This window comes from Euleptes europaea, chromosome 14 (genome assembly GCF_029931775.1).
Source record: "Euleptes europaea isolate rEulEur1 chromosome 14, rEulEur1.hap1, whole genome shotgun sequence".
NCBI lineage: Eukaryota > Metazoa > Chordata > Lepidosauria > Squamata > Sphaerodactylidae > Euleptes > Euleptes europaea.
Window position 1 is genome coordinate 27,076,251 of NC_079325.1, and position 19,370 is coordinate 27,095,620.

General features: G+C 45.5%; 1 protein-coding gene across 1 annotated transcript in view; it reads right to left on the reverse strand.

Moving 5' to 3' along the window:
* Positions 1–270: 270 nt before the first annotated feature.
* The window catches only part of PIWIL2 (piwi like RNA-mediated gene silencing 2), a 44,080-nt gene continuing 24,980 nt past the window's right edge, over positions 271–19,370 (reverse strand). Inside the window, exons 13-19 of the mRNA XM_056860585.1 lie at positions 18,783–18,884; positions 16,041–16,160; positions 15,345–15,433; positions 14,663–14,768; positions 3,621–3,874; positions 1,260–1,367; positions 271–427 (exon numbers count right to left, since the gene is read on the reverse strand). Coding sequence (XP_056716563.1) covers positions 271–427; positions 1,260–1,367; positions 3,621–3,874; positions 14,663–14,768; positions 15,345–15,433; positions 16,041–16,160; positions 18,783–18,884 — 936 coding nt within the window. The remainder of the gene's footprint in view (positions 428–1,259; positions 1,368–3,620; positions 3,875–14,662; positions 14,769–15,344; positions 15,434–16,040; positions 16,161–18,782; positions 18,885–19,370) is intronic.

Genomic DNA, 19,370 nt, shown 5'->3' on the forward strand with positions numbered 1-19,370 from the left:
ATAGAATGGTTGCCAGCAGTTTGTCATCCCAGCTAAATGAGGCTTCACATTCCTTTCTTAAATTAAAAAGTCATGAAACTGAAAAATCTCTGTACATCTATTTCCAAATAAAACATGTTTAGGATTGCATAGCCCACATTTATGACTGATGGCCGAAGGCTAAGTATGTGCCGTTCATCAGCTGTAAGCACAGGATGATTCAGAGGATTTCCCTCTCATATCTAACAAGGGACTGCCTCTCTGTGATCCCTCGCAGTCTGGATGGAGCAGCTATAGGAAAAAGAGTTTCTCACAGAGCTCAATATCTGGCTCTTGGTGCAGAACTTGCCCTGAAAGAAAGGCCAGCTTGTGAGCATACTTGCAGGGAGCTGGAACTCTGATAGTACCTGGCCAATTCCAGTACATGTGGCAAAGCTTGAAAGTCAGCCTATTAAAAAGGAGGAAAAAAGAAAATTCCTTATTCAAACGCCTACTCCCATACTCTACACCTTATTTATCAGATGTATTTGAAATGTAGGGGAATCTTTTTTTCTCTGACTGTGGTTTGACTTTTAATTATTATAACAGTTCTCATTCATAGAACACACAGCTTGGGTAGTGGACATTAACTAAGAGCAACAAGACAGGAAGCTTGGGGTGGGGGAGAAGGAACAAGGAATAAAGTTGTCAAGTACTGAGCACCACAGTAAAAATGAAACAAAATGAAGGGAGGAATAAGGAAAAAAAGACAAAGACAAAGCCATACAACCATACAGAGAAAGAACCCCTTTTACTCTATCATGGTTGCTGCTTCAGATATTAGACTGAATGCTCCAGAGTGTTTGGTTGAACTTTGATGTACCCTTAATTACAAATCAAAGTACTATTATTATTTTGAGACCTTCATATTGCAGCTGTTCGATATTTCAGGATACTCAGTTGTCACAACTCCTACTGCTTTACTACAGAGTTAGAGTTCACAGCTCCCGTAAGCCCTATCAAAAAGTCACTCAATTGTCATCAAAATGTCACCAGGTTTGCGGATTCCCCACAGCACAGGAAGATACATGCAAAGTGTTCACAACTGGAGCCCAGCCTATCCATTCATTTCCAGCAACAGTTTCTTCTTCCTTGGAATTGCTCTGCAAGGATTCCAACAAACTGCTTTCGGTGTATTTATTACATTTAAAATAATCTGAATTCTGCCTTTTCTGTGTTGAATGCAGCTCACACACAACCTGGAAAAAAAACATTCTAAAAACAAAATACAAAACACTTACCTTTGCATGTGATCAGGACTGAGGTTGGCAGTATTTCTTACACAGACATAATGAGTAGGAATGCCACAACCTTGTCGTGCATGGTGAGCAATCAAGAAAAAATCAACCCTGTTTTTTTAAAGAGAATACTGTTAATATCACCTTTGCCTGCTGTATGCTGATTCTTTAATTCCTTCATAAAGAGTAGCAGAAATCAGAGTTACTTACCTGAAGTCCTTACACACTTCTGTACTTCAAGTAGGCATTCTATGCAGTTATATATCTGGGCATGCATCTGTACAGATCATAACTGAGTGCTCCTATAAAGCTCTCAAAATTTGGGAGTACTGCTCCTTTCTCCCCCAAAATTCCACAGATGGGGTAAAAAGGTACAGCATCTTCCTGCTCTATTTTATACACTGACCAACATAGGCAGCTTGAACATACACCTCTTACTATAAAGGCTTGTTATAAAACAGAGTCCATTAGAAGTCTGATTCTGTAACAAGACACATAGGTTTCCTGGGAGCTTGTGTCTACTGCTTTTGAACAGGGCTTCTAACGGGAGTTGAGCCTGGGAGTTCAGCAAGGGAGATTAAAGGGGAGCAGGAAAGAATGCCTCTAGTCTGAGTTTCTGGGGGGAAGAGACATACAAGCTGCACTGTACCACAGTAGCCTTTCTGCTATGGAAAGCTGAACAGATTCAGGTGAGTACCCTACCTGAATTCTAAAACATTTTTAAATAACCAAACCCGTTATGAAAGTAGAAAGTCAGCAGGGGAGTGGGGACTATCCAGTGTTCCGTAGGGAGTGCCACATTATTTGCCCACTGGATAGAAATTGTGGGTGTGTGCTTGATACATGGAGGCATTGGGTGTCAGGGAGAAGGTTTGCTCCCTTGCAGCTAAGATTGCCAACCTGGAGAAGTTGAGGGAGAGAGAGAGAGGTTAAGTGGATAAGACCTTCAGGGACCTCCTAGAACAGTCCTGAACCCGTGCTGACAGCTCTTCTTCTGAGTGTTGCACCAACAGGGAACAGTGATCACAATACTATTATGATCAGCATTCTTGTCAATGGAAAGTTACCCCTGAAGTCCAAAACAGTAACATCTAATTTCAAAAGAGGGAACATTACAAAAATGAGGGAACTAGTTAAAAGGAAGCTGAAAGGGAAATACAAGAGTCAAGCCCCGGCCTAGATGATGCTTGGAAGCTATTTAAAACCACACTGATCGAAGCCCAGAGAGAATGCATTCCCCATTGGGAAAGGTCCTGCCAAGTCTAAAAGAATGCCTGCATGGTTAACAATCCATGTCATGGATTTAATGATTTATAAAATAATTATTAAAAATAATAATTAGGCAGGTGAAAGAATCTGAGGGGTGGATTCCTGAAAGCATCAAGAGAAACAAATAAGCATTTATTTAAATATATCCAGGGCAGCCAAAGAAGCAGTTGGGCCTTTGGATGACCAAGGAATAAAAGGAGATGGCAGAGAAACTAAATTAATTTTTTCCATCTGTGTTCACTGTGGAAAGTGTAGGGTATGTACCCCGCCACAGCCACTATTTTCAGGAAGGGAGTTTGAAGACCTGAGTCAAATTGTGATGATGAGGTTCTAGACCTATTGGGGAAATTAAAAACGAGTAAGTCTCCCAAGTCCTGATAGCATACACCCAAGGGTTCTTAAGAACTCAGATATGAGATTGCCGATCTGCTAACCTGTATATGTAACTTGTCACTAAAATCAGCCACTGTACCAGAATACTGGAGAGTACCTAATGTTGCACCAATTTTTAAAAAGCTGTCTAGAGGGGAACCAGCTGATGGGAGATATGAGGGTTTCTGTCAATGCACTATTCCAGAATGCCATATTTTACCAATTTTTAACCAAAAAGAAGGTATATACACAACACTCTCCAGGCTTCAGCTCCAGTTCTGATGTTTTAAGTGAAAATAATTTAACGAGTACACAGTATTGTCAAATACTCAAAAACCAAAAATGTTCTGTTCTTGGCGCTTTTGTACCTTGAATAGTTTCCTGTGACCACCTAATGATCTCCACTTTGTCCTACTACTTCTATAAACCTACCGTCAATTGAAACAGCCCTTGCATAGCTTCCTCCTCCTCCCCAACTATTCCTCTAGCCAAGACCAACAACATAAAAATGAGGTGGCGGCTGCAAACAAAATGAGCTTATATCAACCAGAGTAATTTATCATGGTGTAGTATTTTTCTGCAGAGAGAAGAGAGCACTCTGAACTGTAAGCAAGTTTACTTGTACAGAAAAAGCAGAACAGCAAGCAGTTCTGTGTACAGAAAAAGCGGAGCAGCAAGCTTTTCAGTGCAGAGAAAGAGTTCTATGAACTGCATCTCACTCACCAGTCTCGGCTAGTGACTGTGTGGTCTACCACTGTGCCTGGAGGAGGAGTTGTGAAGTGATCAGTGGCTGCTGAGTAGAAGTTGGTACTGATTTTCTTCTGGACCACGAACACCACCATTTTAGGGTCATAATTCTCAAAAGTGTCAAAGCATTTCTGCAGTTGAGGAATTTCATAGCCTTCAACCATTTTCAGCTGGCTGTCTGAAACCCCATCTCTGTACACGACTATCTTCTCAGGAAGACAGTGGTTGACCTTTGAGATGACAAATATACAACAAGAAAAGGGATTATAAAGTATGTAGGGGAATCTGGATAACTCAGCTAACATTTTCTCTAGACAATCTATGTGAGTTCTGTCAACAGATCCTCTCCTGCATACACACACCATTTATGTCACTTGTTTTATAAGAACCTCATACCAAAAATTCTTCTCTTCAACAAGACTTATACAGATAATGAAAATGTAAGTTATTGATGTGGCCAGAGCTAGCAACAGAAAGAATGCAGCTCTATCACCCTATATGGCTCTTTAAACAGAGGAATAATGTAGAATGGCCCTTGTCCTGAGCAGCTTGCAATCTAAATTTCAAACAGGTCTGGGGGAGAGGAGATAAGAGCCAGAAACAAGGGTTACAAGGGATTAATGTAATCAAATCAGGTTACTTTAGAGTTCACTGTGGTTGGGGAAGATAGCTAAGGGATTACATCTGAAGACTTCATAGAAAAGGTATATTCTGAGGAGGGATTAGAGAGCATGCACACACACACAGAGGTGTTGTGTGCATTCCAGGAATAAAGACAATAAAAATGAAGTTGTTTAAAAAGACTAGGAGAACTTTGGTTGTCAGAGTAGTCTACCACTAGGAAGACTACCTGGCAGGTAAGGATCACATGTAGCTAAGGTCTCAAACAGTTTGCCCATAAAATAGGAAGACAAGCAGAGGTTGGTGGTGTTACTAGAGGGTGGAAGCTAGCAAGGTCACTGAAGAACTGTTTCGCCAATAGCTGGGTGAACAGTGAGGGACACTAAACAGAGAAGACTGCGATGACTATTAGATAAGACTTCAAGAGATCAGTGTGATATTCCTAGAGAATATGGGTTGGATCCAAACTGAATTTTCTGCTCATGCAGGGCACTTCTATTAGTGGAAGAAAATGTTCCTGCTTTTCCTGCTTCCCCTACTCTCACTGCAGCACACTGAATTCCCTAAAATGTAGATCCTGGAGGTGAACCTCAGGAACAATATAGTAGACAAGAAAGAAGAAGGAATTGGTGGAAATTCTCCATTAGGAGAAAATTTACTCTGGATCCAATCCTATAGATCAGGGGTAGGCAAACTGTGGCTCGAGAGCCGCATGCGGCTCTTTGGCCCCTTGAGTGCGGCTCTGGGCTGCAGGATCGCGGCCGCCCACCTGAGAGAAGCCACCTTCCCCGGGCGGGGAGGGCGGGGGGGGGGGGACTGGCTTCCTTCGGCGGAGAATCGGGGCTGCACGGCGGAGAAGAGCTGGCATCCCTTCCCTGCCCCGGCTGGGCTCTGCACGCACAAGTCCCGCAAAAGTTCTCTGCCTTTCCGCCAGCCCAGAGCTGCCGCCGTGCCTGGGGGGGAGGCGGATCTTTGCAACGTGCTGTCCCCAGCACCGGGGAGAAGGGAGGCCCCGATCCAGCACAGACACACCCTCCCCCGCCTTCCTCACCTGCAAGCTCCAGCGCGTCCCCCTTGTGGCCTGCCCTTCCCTTCCACCGCTGGAGAACGCCAGCGAGAGGGGAGGGGGGGAGGACACCCCTCTGCCTTCCTCCTCCTCTTCTTCCTCCTCCTCCTCAGAGGCCAAGGCACTGAGGGGGGCGGACGGCAGGACGGCCGGGGAGGGAAGGAAGGAAAGAGCCCAGGCTGCGGCGGCGAGAATGAGGAGGAGGCCGAAAGGCGAGCGTGGGAGGCCGAGGCGGCCGGGATGCGCCAGGGCGACCGCCGAGAGGTCAGTGGGGTTCGGGGAGATGCAAGGCCATTGTTCACATTAAGTGTTTGTCAGTCATTGTCATGATTTAATTTTATGGATACCTTACAATTTAATTTTTATCAATAAATAAGATCATTATTAAGTATGATATCAAGTTTTATTCAGTGTACCTATAGTTTAAGACTTAAAACTTTAATTAAAGTTTATTAAGTTAATAAACAGTGTACCTACCTATATAGTTTAAGTTTAAGAAATTTGGCTCTCAAAAGAAATCTCAATCGTTGTACTGTTGATATTTGGCTCTTTTGACTAATGAGTTTGCCGACCCCTGCTATAGATGGTGCAGGAAGGAAGGCACAGGACAGGTAGTTAGGTCCCAACTAGGGATGCCTTCCAGGAGCCTTTTGCAGATGGAAGCATTTGAGGACAGAAACGTGTGACATTATGTTGAGTGATGCTCTAGGAATCTCCACAAACTCTATGGTAAATAGAGACTGGAGAAATTCCAAAAGTGTCACTCAACATCAAGCTGCAGCAGGGGTCTAAGAGCAGGTGGCTTCCCTTGTCCCATCCCTGTGCTAAATCAAAGGTGGAAAAGAGCTGCCGATTACACTCACAGGATCGTCCGATGGATGGTATTGTAGTACCCAGGAGTACCTCCCTCAGGGCAATCTGAAGATGCCGCTCTGGAAATATCTTGCAAAGCTACCAGGTTATTGTGTCTGGATTCAGGATCTTGCTCCAACATTAAGACAGGATATGGTTAGTCAGAGCAAGCTGCCCTTGGATAGGTGGATGACTATTGAGCTATGGCAGTCTTTGCCAACATGGATTGAACAGAATGCAGTCCCTGCCTACTTGCCCAACAACCGTGGGTACGAGAGGAACAGCAGGGAAGATGCAGAACTGGCACCCCCAGCACTGCAGGAGAAAGCAATCTCCTGTGGAACCGTGTCTGCTGGCTGCTCTAAAATAGAGCACCCAACAAGAAGTCTACTTTGTGTGCCTCAGCACAGCAATAATGGTTGTAAGTAGGTGCAGCTAAGACACCATTTATGGGTGACTGTCCCTCTGTAGATGAGTCTGCTACGGTGTTATTTTTACCTACCACATTGATGGTCACAGGGGAGATGTACTTGATTCAGCTCTCCCACAGGCAGCAGATTAGGCAGGTAAAGCAACAGATGCAGTGTCAACTTGCTTATGTAGTACTTGGTGGTTACATTGCCTATAATCACCTTGCAGCTTGGGGAGAAAGGCATAATGACCTGTAGACAACCAAAAAGTCTACATCAGTCATCCCAACATGGTGTTCAAGGGCATCATGCTGCCTGCCAAAGTGTTCTTTGCCACCTGCTTCCTTTCTCCCCCAAGTAAATAACTAATCTTGACTTTTCCTTAACTCATTGAAGCAGAACTCCTTAACTCATTGAAGCAGAAGGTGCTGCATAAGAGCCTAGGAAGCAGCACCTTCATGTTTGCAGGAAGCATCCATTCAGAGAGTTGCCTCCACTGTAGGAGGATGCATAGCTTGGAATCTCCCAACAAGCTTTAGTTTGTGCTGGCTCAGCAATGACAGACTAGATTATTCTGATTGGTGGCTCAGAGCTCAGTACCAATGGGCTGGATTTTTGTTTTCAGTGCTTCACTGTCAAGCTCAGTATCAAGGGGTCTGGCATGGCCACAGAAGTTGAAGGTGCTGAGGAGTTGATCCTAATCTGTCTGCCACTGCCTCAGAGGCTGAGAGGGTTCTTTCACAGAGAGTGGCCCAAAGCCTGAGGAACTGATTGTGCCTTGTCCAACAGATAAATTTAAGGCAATGGACACAGATCTCTTCCATGTACAGGTCTTCCAAGTACGAGGCACTGATCATGACCATCTATTGAAGGTGGCTTCCTGCTGATGACACTTATTGGAAGTAGCATAACCACTGGAGCAACACAAAATAAATTACCAAAGATTAGACTAAGTGATGAAAACCTTTTTTTTTTTTTTTTTTTTTAAAGAAAACCTAGTCATCAGCAAAGGTAAAAGATTTTCTGTTGTTACTGAGGTCATTGTCCACCTCACCTCTGAAGGACAGGGTATGGAACACTGAGCTTGCTAAGGAATATCTTAACTCGCAGGCTGGACAACATGGGAGGAGGTGGTCTTTCAAGTACCCTGGCCCTAATCCATTTAAGCCTTTAAAAAATAAGAAGCAGCACTTTAAATTTTGCCCTGAAACAAATGGGCAACCAGTGCAGATCTTCAAGTGTCTGGAGTGATACAAGCTCTGTATCCCACCACTACCTGTAGTGTGGCTGCAGCATTTTTGACCAACCGAAGCTTCTGGACCATTTTCAAAGGCAGCCCCCCCCCCCCACATAGAACACATTACAGTAATCTAACCCGGATGTAATCAGAGCATGGATCACTGTGGCCAGATCGCAGAAGAAAACTAAGTAGGAAGGTGTGACTCCAATCTGGGTATGTGCTATCTGTCATGATCTTCAGAGGAGAGAGAATGTTCATATTTAACAGGGAGCTGTAGAAGTTTCCAAATCAAAGCTCTGCACAGATGGAAAGCCAAGTGTGTAAGAAAACATTCTAGCGTAATGGAAACCTAAGGCATGGAAGGAATCAGGGAGAATAGGACAGTCAACTGCATTGCAGATAGTAAAGAAATTACGAAGAATGAGGACTGAGTACAGACTTGAAGATCTGGCAAAGAGAACAAAGCCCTCACCAAAATAACAGACTTAACGGAGCACAAAGAGTGAAAGCAAGAAAGTAGGAGGAGAAAATTTCAAGGCAGCAGATACACATGTCACCACTGTTAAGTATCTTAGAGGAACAGAATGCATCAAAAAACATTTTTCTGAGGATGGAAGAAAAACAGTTTCACTTACCTGTAACTGTTGTTCATCTGGTGGTCTTCTATGCAGGCACACATTGGGACTGCGCATGTGCAGGCCAGCCACGGATAAGATTTGTCAGCTTCTACAAAATTGAAAATGAAAGCGCTCCCATCCACTCGGGCCATGTAGCCTTCCCACCCAAACGGCCACATGACCAAGGGGGAGGGAGCGCTCTTCCCTCCAGTTCTCCAACCTGCCGCCACGGAACCACTCCAGCAGAAAGGAGACGGTCCCACAGCGGGGAAGGAGGGAGGGATGTATGCCTGCATAGAAGACCACCAGATGAACAACAGTTACAGGTAAGTGAAACTCTGTTTTTCATCTGCGTGGCTTCTATGCAGTCCCACATTGGGAGAGTAGCAAGCTCGCTTACCAGGATGGTGGGTGTGGGACATTCACCAAAACAAAGATTGCAAAACGGCACGTCCCACTGCTGCCTCTCTGGCAGAATCCACGTCGATAGCGTAATGTTTCATGAACATGGAAGGTGTTGACCAGGTGGCAGCTCTACAGATGTCCTTAAGATCGATTCTGGAAGGAAATGCGTCAGATGCCGCATATGCTTTGGTCGAATGAGCCTTAATCATGGGTGGACACTCCGTATGGGCGAGGTCGTAGGCCAACTTGATAGTCAAAGTGATCCACCTAGAAAGGGTCTGCGGGGAGGCCCAGTGCCCTTTACAGTGGCCACCAAAACAAACAAATAGATTGGATTCGGGGGGGGGGGAACGGTTCAACTATGTCCTGATCCAGGTGAAAAGATAAGACCACCTTAGGCAAAAAGGAAAGTTTGGGTTTCAACACCACTCTATCCAAATGAAATTTAGTGAACGGTGGAGAGTGGCATAGAGCCAACAGGTCTCTAACTCTTCTAGCCGAAGTAATGGCGACCAGGAAGGCTGCTTTAAATGAGAGCAAGAGCTCACCGGTGGCTAAGGGCTCGAAGGGATATCTCATGAGCTGAGATAGCACAAGAGATAAACTCCATTGTGGAACAGGGGGCGCTTCAGGTGGATACAGCTTCGTAAGGCCCTTCAGGAATCTCTTTGAATGTGGATGCGAAAACACAAAACCCTAGCCACTCTGTCAGACCACTGACCTAAGCCTGTATCCTCCATGCCACTAGCTGGATGTCGGATGGGGAATGAGGAGGCTCCTTGGGAAGGAGGATGTATTCCCCGTGAGCTAGAGACATTAGTACTGCAAACCACGACCTCCTGGGCCAGAAGGGGGTCACAATGATGGCACTGGTCTTGTCCCATTTCACTTTGGCCAGTACCTTGTTGAGGAGAGGGAAGGGTGGGAACAGATAGAACAGGGTTCCGGACCAGACTGTCTGGAACGCATCTCCCAAGGAGCCTGGGCTCGCCCCTGCCCATGAGTAAAACTGTGGACACACTGAATTGAGATGAGTGGCAAACAGGTCTATTTGAGGGTTGCCCCCAAACTGTGAATAGGCGCTGAAGACACGGGGAATCTAGAGTGAGTTCGTGAACTTTGTTTGGACGATGGCTCAGGGCGTCGGCGAGCGTGTTCTTTGTGCCCGCTATGTGAATTGCGACTAACGTGATGTCGTGAGCTATGGCCCATTCCCAAATGCTGATGGTCTCCCTGCAAAGCAAAACGGACCCTGTGCCGCCATGTTTGTTGATGTAGTGTTGGGTGGTGGAGCTGTCAGTAGCGACCTGAACGTGTTGGCCTTCCAGGTGTCCTGTAAATGAAGAGAGAGCAAGCCTGATAGCACGAAGCTCAAGGAGGTTAATGTGTAATTTGGACCCTTGAGCGGACCATGTGCCACAGGTTCAGAGATGCCGACAAGGTGCCCCCAACCCGAAAGGGAAGCATCTGTAAAAAGATGTACTTGAGGGGAGGGGCGATGGAAGGGGACACCCGTGAGGATGTTAGTCTGAAGTGACCACCAAGTTAGGAAAGCTATGACATATCTGGGGATAGACAACCGCTTGTATTGTGGGTCTACATTGAGCCTGAAAGCGCGGAGAAACCAGTTTTGAAGGGGGCGCATCTGTAGTAGCGCAAACTCCACCACAGCCGTGGTAGAGGCCATAAGGCCCAACAGCTTTTGTATCTTGTGGGCTGTCTGAAACCTACTCCTAGCGAACCGTGACACCATTTTCTGGATGGCGAGGGTTCTCTGTGCTGGAAGGAATGCCCTGGCTTGTGTGGCATCTAAGTGCGCCCCAATAAAGTCTTGAACCTGTGAAGGGACTAAGCGTGATTTGGTGTAATTGACCATGAGGCCCAGGCTTTCAAGGACAGAAAGGATCAAGTCTACCTGGGCGGTCAGGCTTTGCTCTGAAGTGCCCAATACCAGCCAGTCATCTAGGTAGGGAAAAATGACGCATCCCCTTAGGGCTAGGTGCGCCACTACAACTGACAGGCACTTAGTGAAAGTCCTAGGGGCCGTTGCTAAACCGAAGGGCAAAACAGCATATTCAAAGTGTTTCCCATCACATGCAAAGCGCAGGTAGCACCAGCACTCAGTATGGATTGCAATGTGTAAGTATGCATCACGTAGATCCAATATCACAAACCACATATGCTCGTCCAAAAGGGGAATAACTTCAGGGAGCGAGAGCATACGAAATTTGCTAGTTTTTACGAACTCGTTCACCCCCCTGAGATCCAGTATAGGACGTTTCCCCCCTCCTTTTGTCGACAAGGAAGAAGCGGGAATAGTATCCACGGGCCTGGTCATCAGGGGGAACCTCTGTGATAGCCTCCTTGTGGAGGAGGTCATGTATCTCCTGTACCAATTGGTCGGGAGCAGATGAGGTAGAGCACACCGGGGCTCGATATGGAGGCAATGTTTCAAATTCTATAAAGTATCCAACCTTTATTACTTTAAGAACCCAAACATCATCAGTAATTGCAAACCAGGCATCATAAAACGTAGACAAACGGTCTGTAAAGCAAATAGGAACCTCTAGTCATGCCTGTTTAGGCTTATTGGGACGGCCAGGAGATATTCAGAGGCCCTTCTGGGGCCTAGGCCTATTAGGAAATTTCCTGTCCTGCTACACATTAGGGAAGGAGGAACGGAATTGGGTCTGATGGTGGAAAACACCGTGGAACCTGTAGGGACGGGAAGCCTGATTGGCTTGTCGCCCAAAATACCTGGGTTTGAAGGCCGGTACATTGGGTGTGATACCCAGGGACTTAGCGTTTGACCTATTTTTCTTCAGGCAGTCAAGGAAAGTATCAGTCTGATCACTAAAAAGTGAGGTACCCTCGAAGGGCAAGTCCTCGATCCGTGACCTGGTGTCATATGATAGGGCGGACTGCCTGAGCAATGCATGCCTCCTGAGAACTATGGCTGAGTCAATGGACTTATTAGACGAATCCACGACATGGCACGCTGCCGTGAGTTACTGTCTAGCAAGGGTCATGCCTTCATTTTGTATAGCCTTGGCCGAAGGCCGTTGGTCCTCTGGCAGGACAGTGATCTGTGGAGAGATTCTATCCTACAGGGCATACTGATACCTGGCCATAACGGCCAGGAAATTGGATATACGAAGGCCTACCGCACTCGACGTATAGACCTTTCTAGCTAGGGCATCTAGCTTGCGTCCCTCCCTGTCCTGAGGGGAGGAGTATGCCCCAGACCTGTATTTACCAGGCAACGCCTCGACCACTACGGAGTTAGGGGGAGGATGTTGATACAGGAATTCCCCACCTTCCCTACGAATCTTGTAGAGATTCTCCACTCTTTTTGAGGAGGAGGGGACCGAAGCGGGTTTAGCCCAATTAGTATGAGCCACCTCTAGGATGCTCTTAACCATGGGAAGGGCCACGGGACCCACATATGGGGAATGTAGGATGTCCATAATAGAATCAATAGGACCTGAATCATCAGGTCTGAAATCAATATTGAGGGCTTTAGCCATGCAGACAAGTTGCTCCGCATACATTCGGACATCTCCCGTAGGGGAAACTGGTTTACTGTCCCCCACAGTGTCCTCCAGAGAGGCCAACGAGGTGCGGGATTCCCCATCCGAGTCCTGGGTCATAGCCGCATCAGACTCTGAATGAGCAACGTCCCTTGACATAGAACGGGATCTGGAAGGATTATTAAGTTTTATGATCCCCTTCTTTTGTAATAATTGTTATACCATTAAAGGTCTATGATGATGGTGGTGACGATCTGGAAGGAGCAACTTCCCGACGTGACTCTTGCCTTAGCCTTTCGTGCTCCCGAGGCGTTCCGAGGCACCGGGTCTCTTCACAATGTCGAGAAGAACGGCATCGGGAGTTGTAGCTCGATTAATGACGGCGCCGACGATGAGATGGCGATCAGCTGCAACAACTACCGTGTCGACGTCTACGGGAGCTCACCGAAGACAAGCGACTGCGAGACCATCGGCTGTGGCAATGACCAGCATGTGAGATCGAGCGCATCGACGCTGAGTTAGATCGACGCCGAGGCGGAGTGGATCGATGCCGAGAATAGGAGCGGCGTCGGGAGACGGATCGGCTCCGAGAAGAGTGTCGGCGTTGGTGGTCGGGTGGGAGCGGTTTCGATGGAAGGACAGGTGGTGGAATCTGGATCGACTTCGATGGATGGACAGGCGATGGGATCTGGGTCGGCATTGACGATCAGACGGACGAGACGACAAATGACTCCGAGATTGGTGTTGGGACTCTCGTTGGGGTCGGGTTGGTGCTGAGAAGTCGACCCTTGTTTCGATGCCGCAGGACTCTTAGCGGTCGAAGTGTGTCGAGAGCCCTGCTGGTTTTCACCAGGAGACTGCATAGTATCGCCACCATCTTTGCCTGTGCTGGCTGGAAGAGCTGAAGCATCTGTAATGGCAGCAGACGCCGGTTTAGTCTCGGCACTGAGATTTGAAGGGGACTTCTCCGACGGCAAGGACACGTCCTTATAAAGTTGAAGGAGTGCTGAGTGAAAAGCTCTCTCTCTTCCTGGGCCCTGTTCGGGATTGGTGCCGAGGAGGTAGCCAGGGAATTAGGAGGCGAGTCCTCGATGGTGATCGGCGGAGGCCGCCTCCCAGCAACGTTGAAGGCAAGAGACGCCAAAGGATGAGGCGACTTTGCAGGAGATGGGCGTCGAGGGGAGCATGACACTGATTAGCGCTGAGGCGACCTCGAGCATGATCGGTGCCGAGAGGAACCACGTCCTTGGCTGTCTTGTGACCCTGGAGCGATGAACTTAGCCGGCTTAATAACTTGAGAGTTAGCCGCCTTGGATGATTTGTCCCGTTTGAACGTCCCTCCCGCACCCCGGCGAGAATTTTTTGCTGAGGGCCCCGGTTCGTCTACCTGACCTTCAGGATCCAGGGATCGTTTGGAAGGGCCTGCAACAGGATCCAGACAGAGGGACTCCTTGTAAAGATGAGACAGCAGACGAGACGAACGACCTTTTAAGGCCTTCGTCATGAGCTTAGTACAGCTCTTGCAAGTGGAAGAAATATGACCTTCTCCCAGACAAAGGAGACAATCCTGATTGTCTGTCTTCGCCATTTTTGTACCGCATGTACGACAATTCTTGAAAAGTGGAGCAGAAAGAGAACTGGAGGGAAGAGCGCTCCCTCCCCCTTGGTCATGTGGCTGTTTGGGCGGAAAGGCTACATGGCCCGAGGGGAGGGGGAGCACTTTCACTTTCAATTTTATAGAAGCTGACAAATCTTACCCGTGGCTGGCCTGCACATGCACAGTCCCAATGTGGGACTGCATAGAAGCCACGCAGATGAACTACACGTTTGAAAGCAAAAAGGGAAAACCAGAGCAGAGAGATAGGTTGAAAGAGGAAAATAATGATGGGGCAGGTGGTAATCTGGGTTTTGGAAGGGATAATATCTGGAGAAAACAAAGGGGTTAGACAAAGTCACCAAGTTAATCCAATGAAACTGAAGGTTAAGGGAAGTCATGGAGATACTGCATGGGGAAACAAAGGGAACGGTTTTTACGTACCAGCTATAAGATACTGAGTGGTTGAGGAGCATATCTACCACAATTTTTTAAAGAAAGCCCATCTTATTTCACCCAAGCTTTTACAATGGATATGTTAGGAACTGCTTTTCCAGAGGACCCACATCTTGACTGTGAAAGGAGGTTAATTTGCCTCTTCGATACAGGATAGAAAGTTACCAGATGGATCACACACCTCTCTGTAAACTCCAATTTCAGAAGAATCATTCTTGTTTCCTCACCTCATGGAATTTCTGCAAGGAAGCCACCAGACAGACTTTCAGGCTATCTATAATTTCTTGATGAGGCATCTGGAATACAACTCTTGAGTACCACCTCGTCAAAGTCCTGGAGGCAGACAGTAAAGGATAAATGTTAGTTTTGCTAATTCCAATGCAAAGACTCATAGGTCACAATTAAATCAAGCTGCAGTATTAAAAGTTGGCAATTTCTCAGAAAAATACAACTGACCCTTAATTTTTACAAGGATGATGTTCCAGCAATAATCTAATATGCTATTTATATCCCACCTTTGGACGACAATGGTTTACCAAAATGACTCATCATCTTGTAGTGCAAAAAGTTGTAAAGCTTTACTGAGAACAGCAAGGAAGGAACTCCGAGATTGACAAACTATAACCGCATTGGAATAACCGCATTGACAAACTATTCCTTTTACACTCTTCTCTTGAGATTTGTCCTTCCTTCATTTCAAAGGGGACCAACAAGAGTCAAGAACATTCCTTGTCCTCTTGTCTCACTCAACACAGAGCTATGAGTAGCTAAGATGGAACTGGGGGATTGATTAAGATTTTTTTTATCTTGCCTTTGAGGGTAGATGGGAAGTGCAAAACTTTCCGAAATCCTTCCACCAATAACAAAGAATTGGAAAACTCTTAATTTTGTGAAACAGAATGCACTTACTGATTGATACTTGCCACAAAGCCAAGCACAGAGCGCTTCCCTCTGCTAGGGTCATGATAAACATCCATTCCAATCACCATCAATTGTTTCTGGAAAGCAGAAATAAAGCTGGTTGTAATAAAGTAATTATTACTCTCAAGCATAGTTCAACTTTACCAGAAGCAAGCACAGCAATTAAAATACTTAAGCTGTAAAACCATTTTTGTCATCTGCATCTTATTACAGAATGTCTGAAGAGGTAGTGTTGCTAACCACATAACTAATTAGTTGCCACATGAAGTCTGCGGGGTGACCTTGGGCCAGTCAGAGTTGTCTCAGAACTCTCTCAGCCCATGCAGAGGCAGGCAATGGCAAACCACCTCCAAACGTCTCTTGCCTTGAAATCCCAATAGGGTAGCCATAAGTCAACTGTGACTTGACCCCCCCCCCCATATTTTAAGTTAAAGAGCCTTTTCAAAAAGGCACACATCTTTTCACAGCACTATTGACACAGCAATATTTTATGGCATTTTTCATGAAATGGGGATACTCTTCAGGGAAGAAAGATAATTTTCAGTGATAGAGTCACTGGTGTGGTCTAAAAAACTCAGGTGTGTGAGAAATATACAATGGGGGAAATTGGGGGACTATTTTGCATGGTCAGATGCACCAACTTTTCGGGAACAAGCCTCCCAGACTTGTACTTGTATGACTTACCAAAGGAATGTCTACACCCCAGAGTTCTCCTCCCAGCTTGCAGTTGATCTGCAGCAGAATTTTTTGCGCTATGCTCCTAAGTTTGTTGGGCTGGGTTGTGATGGTTCGAGCATTAATAACCTGCAGTGGAAGTTAAATATTTTTTAACTATCCCTCCACTTCCGCATACTGCATACTAATACAATTTAGTACACCTATAAGATAGGAACAAGTGGTGTTCATATTTTTACATACATTCAGGGGAGTTCAGATTGCAGTTAAATTTGTTTAATGTACTTTCGCAAAAGTCACAATGACACAGGGCATTAAAAGCACATGTGAAGCTGCTTTGTGCCATGTCAGACCATTGTTCTATTCAGTCTAGTACCGTCTAGCCCAACTAGCATTAGCTCACAATTGTCTCAGGTCGAGATTTTGTTCCAATCCTATTACCCAAGGTCCTTTTATCTGAAGACAGTAGGTATTGAACTTCCAAGCAAAAAAGTGTGCTGTACCACTGACATCTAGGTCTTCATCACTGTCTATGCACTATACAGAGGAACTATTCAGAGAAGTATATTAAACGCTAGCTATTTCTAAATGTTTAATGGGTGAAAGAACCTTACCTGTGGCTGATGTTCTTTGAGTCACCTAGGTTCTGTACCCACAAAGAAGCAATTCTGGAGTGTGGTAGAGCTCCTAGCCACGAATTAGTGTCAGATGTCCCCTCTCTCAAGAGGACAGTGAGTCTCTATGCATGCCTTGAGAGGAGGGTTGAGCACATTTGTATTCAGTTTCTTGGACTGCTGTCCCTCCTCCATAATAGAAAGAACGAACACAGACAGCAGCTAGGACGAAGAGCTGATTGTGTGACTGCACAGATGATCACTCAAAAAGCATCAGTTGCACATAAACAACCTAGAATTGGCAACTTTTTTCAGCCAGCAAACCAAAACCCCCACAAGTGTCCACTCCTGAATATGCTAGTTTATCAGCAAACAGAATTGGGGGGGTGGGAGAAAGGACTATACTTGTCCCAACACACAGGGAACAAGACGAACTGTAATGTGCCACCAGTGCCTCCAGTGCTTGCTTCAATTCCTTGGGTGGAGGAACCTGTCCTGCATCCTGAGAAAAGTGGTCCTGGGTGCTGCTGTATAACATGTGTACCATGGATTGCAGTGGAGAGCTCTGTTTGTATAGTAGCAGGTAGTGGGTAGTCAAAAAGACCCCTACCTACTACAAGGGAATGTTCAGAACCAGTTTGTTGCTCTTATGACAGTCTCCAGGATCAAAGCCCTTAAAAATGGAAGTCAAAAATACTCCATGAGGCACTCTGAACAGACTTGTTGGAGATGAGATATAGCAAGAATCGTGGAAGCAAAGTGTACACTATTTCTAGCCCAATTTTGTTGGATCTCAAAGTAGGGCCAGCCCTGCTTAGTATTCAGATGGAAGTCAAGGGTTGCTACTCAGAGGCAGCCAATGGCAAACAACCTGTGTTTGTCTCTTTCTTTGAAAATCCTACAGGATTGCCATATATCAGCTGCAACCTGACAGCACTTTCTATCACCACCACTGCTGAAATCAGTTTTGATAGTGTGGGAAGAGTTGCAACAGCACTGACATACTGTGGTTGCTACCAGTGCTTTTCCCCCAAAGACAGGCTCAGACATATGACAAACAGCTTCTACAACTTGACACAATGAAGAACAAAACAAAAACCTCACAGAAATAAAAACACTGTCAAAGTCCAATTTACAGTCACTAAGGGAAAAAAACCTAAGGAAGGATAAAGAAGCTGAAAGAGGCCCAAATAGGAAGTCACTTGCTCCTTCCTTCAAGGCATGTGCATTTTCAAACTCTGTTTTCAGAGAAGGAGACTTTGGGCACCAGTTCTAGGATAGGAGTGCTAGAAGGTTCCAAAGCTGCGTCTGTACTGGTGCAGAAAATGCAACACCGCACAGAGTTCATGAACAAGTAATGTTCACAACTTTCCTTAAGCGTTCATAGCTGCCCAAATATAGTGTATGTATCGGAACATCACCATAAACATGACTTGTTTTCCTATTAAAAAATCACTGGCAGAAGGAAGAACTACTATTCCTTAAAGCAAAATGCTACCACCTACTCTACATAATACATTGCCGAGTACAAGTTATATAACATTACAAGGCACTTCATGCAAGCAATTTTTAAACTTGAGATTTCCTTTAAAATGTTTATTCAGGCTACTACATAAGTGCAAGCATGTGCCTGCACAAGTATTAGAGGGTTTAAAGCATCTTTCAGTCACATTAACAATTCTTAAGATTACTTTCCCCCTTTCAGTTTGCTGAACTTGCAATAAGTTTAAGAACACAAACAAACTCTGAACACTGAAGCCACCCACACATATAGACATACACCTCCTGATGTTTTGCAGCCTCATTTTGGTTATCTTTTTTGTATTCAGTTTTGTACTAACTAGCACAGAAAAAATCCTTCCTGTTTCTGAATAAGCAATGCAGCATGAAACTAGCTGCACAAGATATTCTTAGAGAAAGTTACTATAGCCTGCATAGCATTGTATCTCCGACTGATCACACTGCAGTCACAGCAAGGGCGTTGGAACTGTCCCCACCCTTGTGTTTGGCATATATGTAGGACCCAATGGTCTCAGTGTATACAGGACACACATCTGACATCCATAAAAGCCTCTATGTAGACAGTCATCTGACGCATCCTCAGTTCAAGAACTCTACAGTCAACTATGTGTCTCACCTGAGAAGGGACTGGAGACTGTACACAGCACAGCTTTTTAATTGCTCCATATAAGTCATCTCTGTTCCCAGTGATGATACAAACTACCAACTGTACTGTACCCTTCAAATAAAAGTGTTTGGGGAGAGAACAGAAGTAACTGGTTAAATTTATAATCATGATACTCCCACTACAAATCAAATAGTCACACACTGAATGCTACCTTGGGAAACTGCAGATCTGGCAGTGTATAGAGGATATAATGAAACATTTGTGTAGAGCAGTGAGCACTATACAGGTATTTATGCAACACACAATTGGTCCTAGGAATACCACCATTCATGGTTTTCAACCAACATCCCAAAATTAATTTATCTAGGGCTGTACTAAGTGGTGACACATGCAGAATTTCACTGTAAAATGGGGTCTTTCAGAGGGCTTTAAAAACTTCTCTAAACTTTCTGATGTTTACTTTTGTTCATACTTTTTCACGCCTGATCACTAGCCCTCTTGGCTGCTACTTCTCCAATAGTCTTGCCTTTGTAATACGATCATGTGGACAGTGTAATGACTTCATGATGCATTATAGCTAGATTTGTCTACTTGATG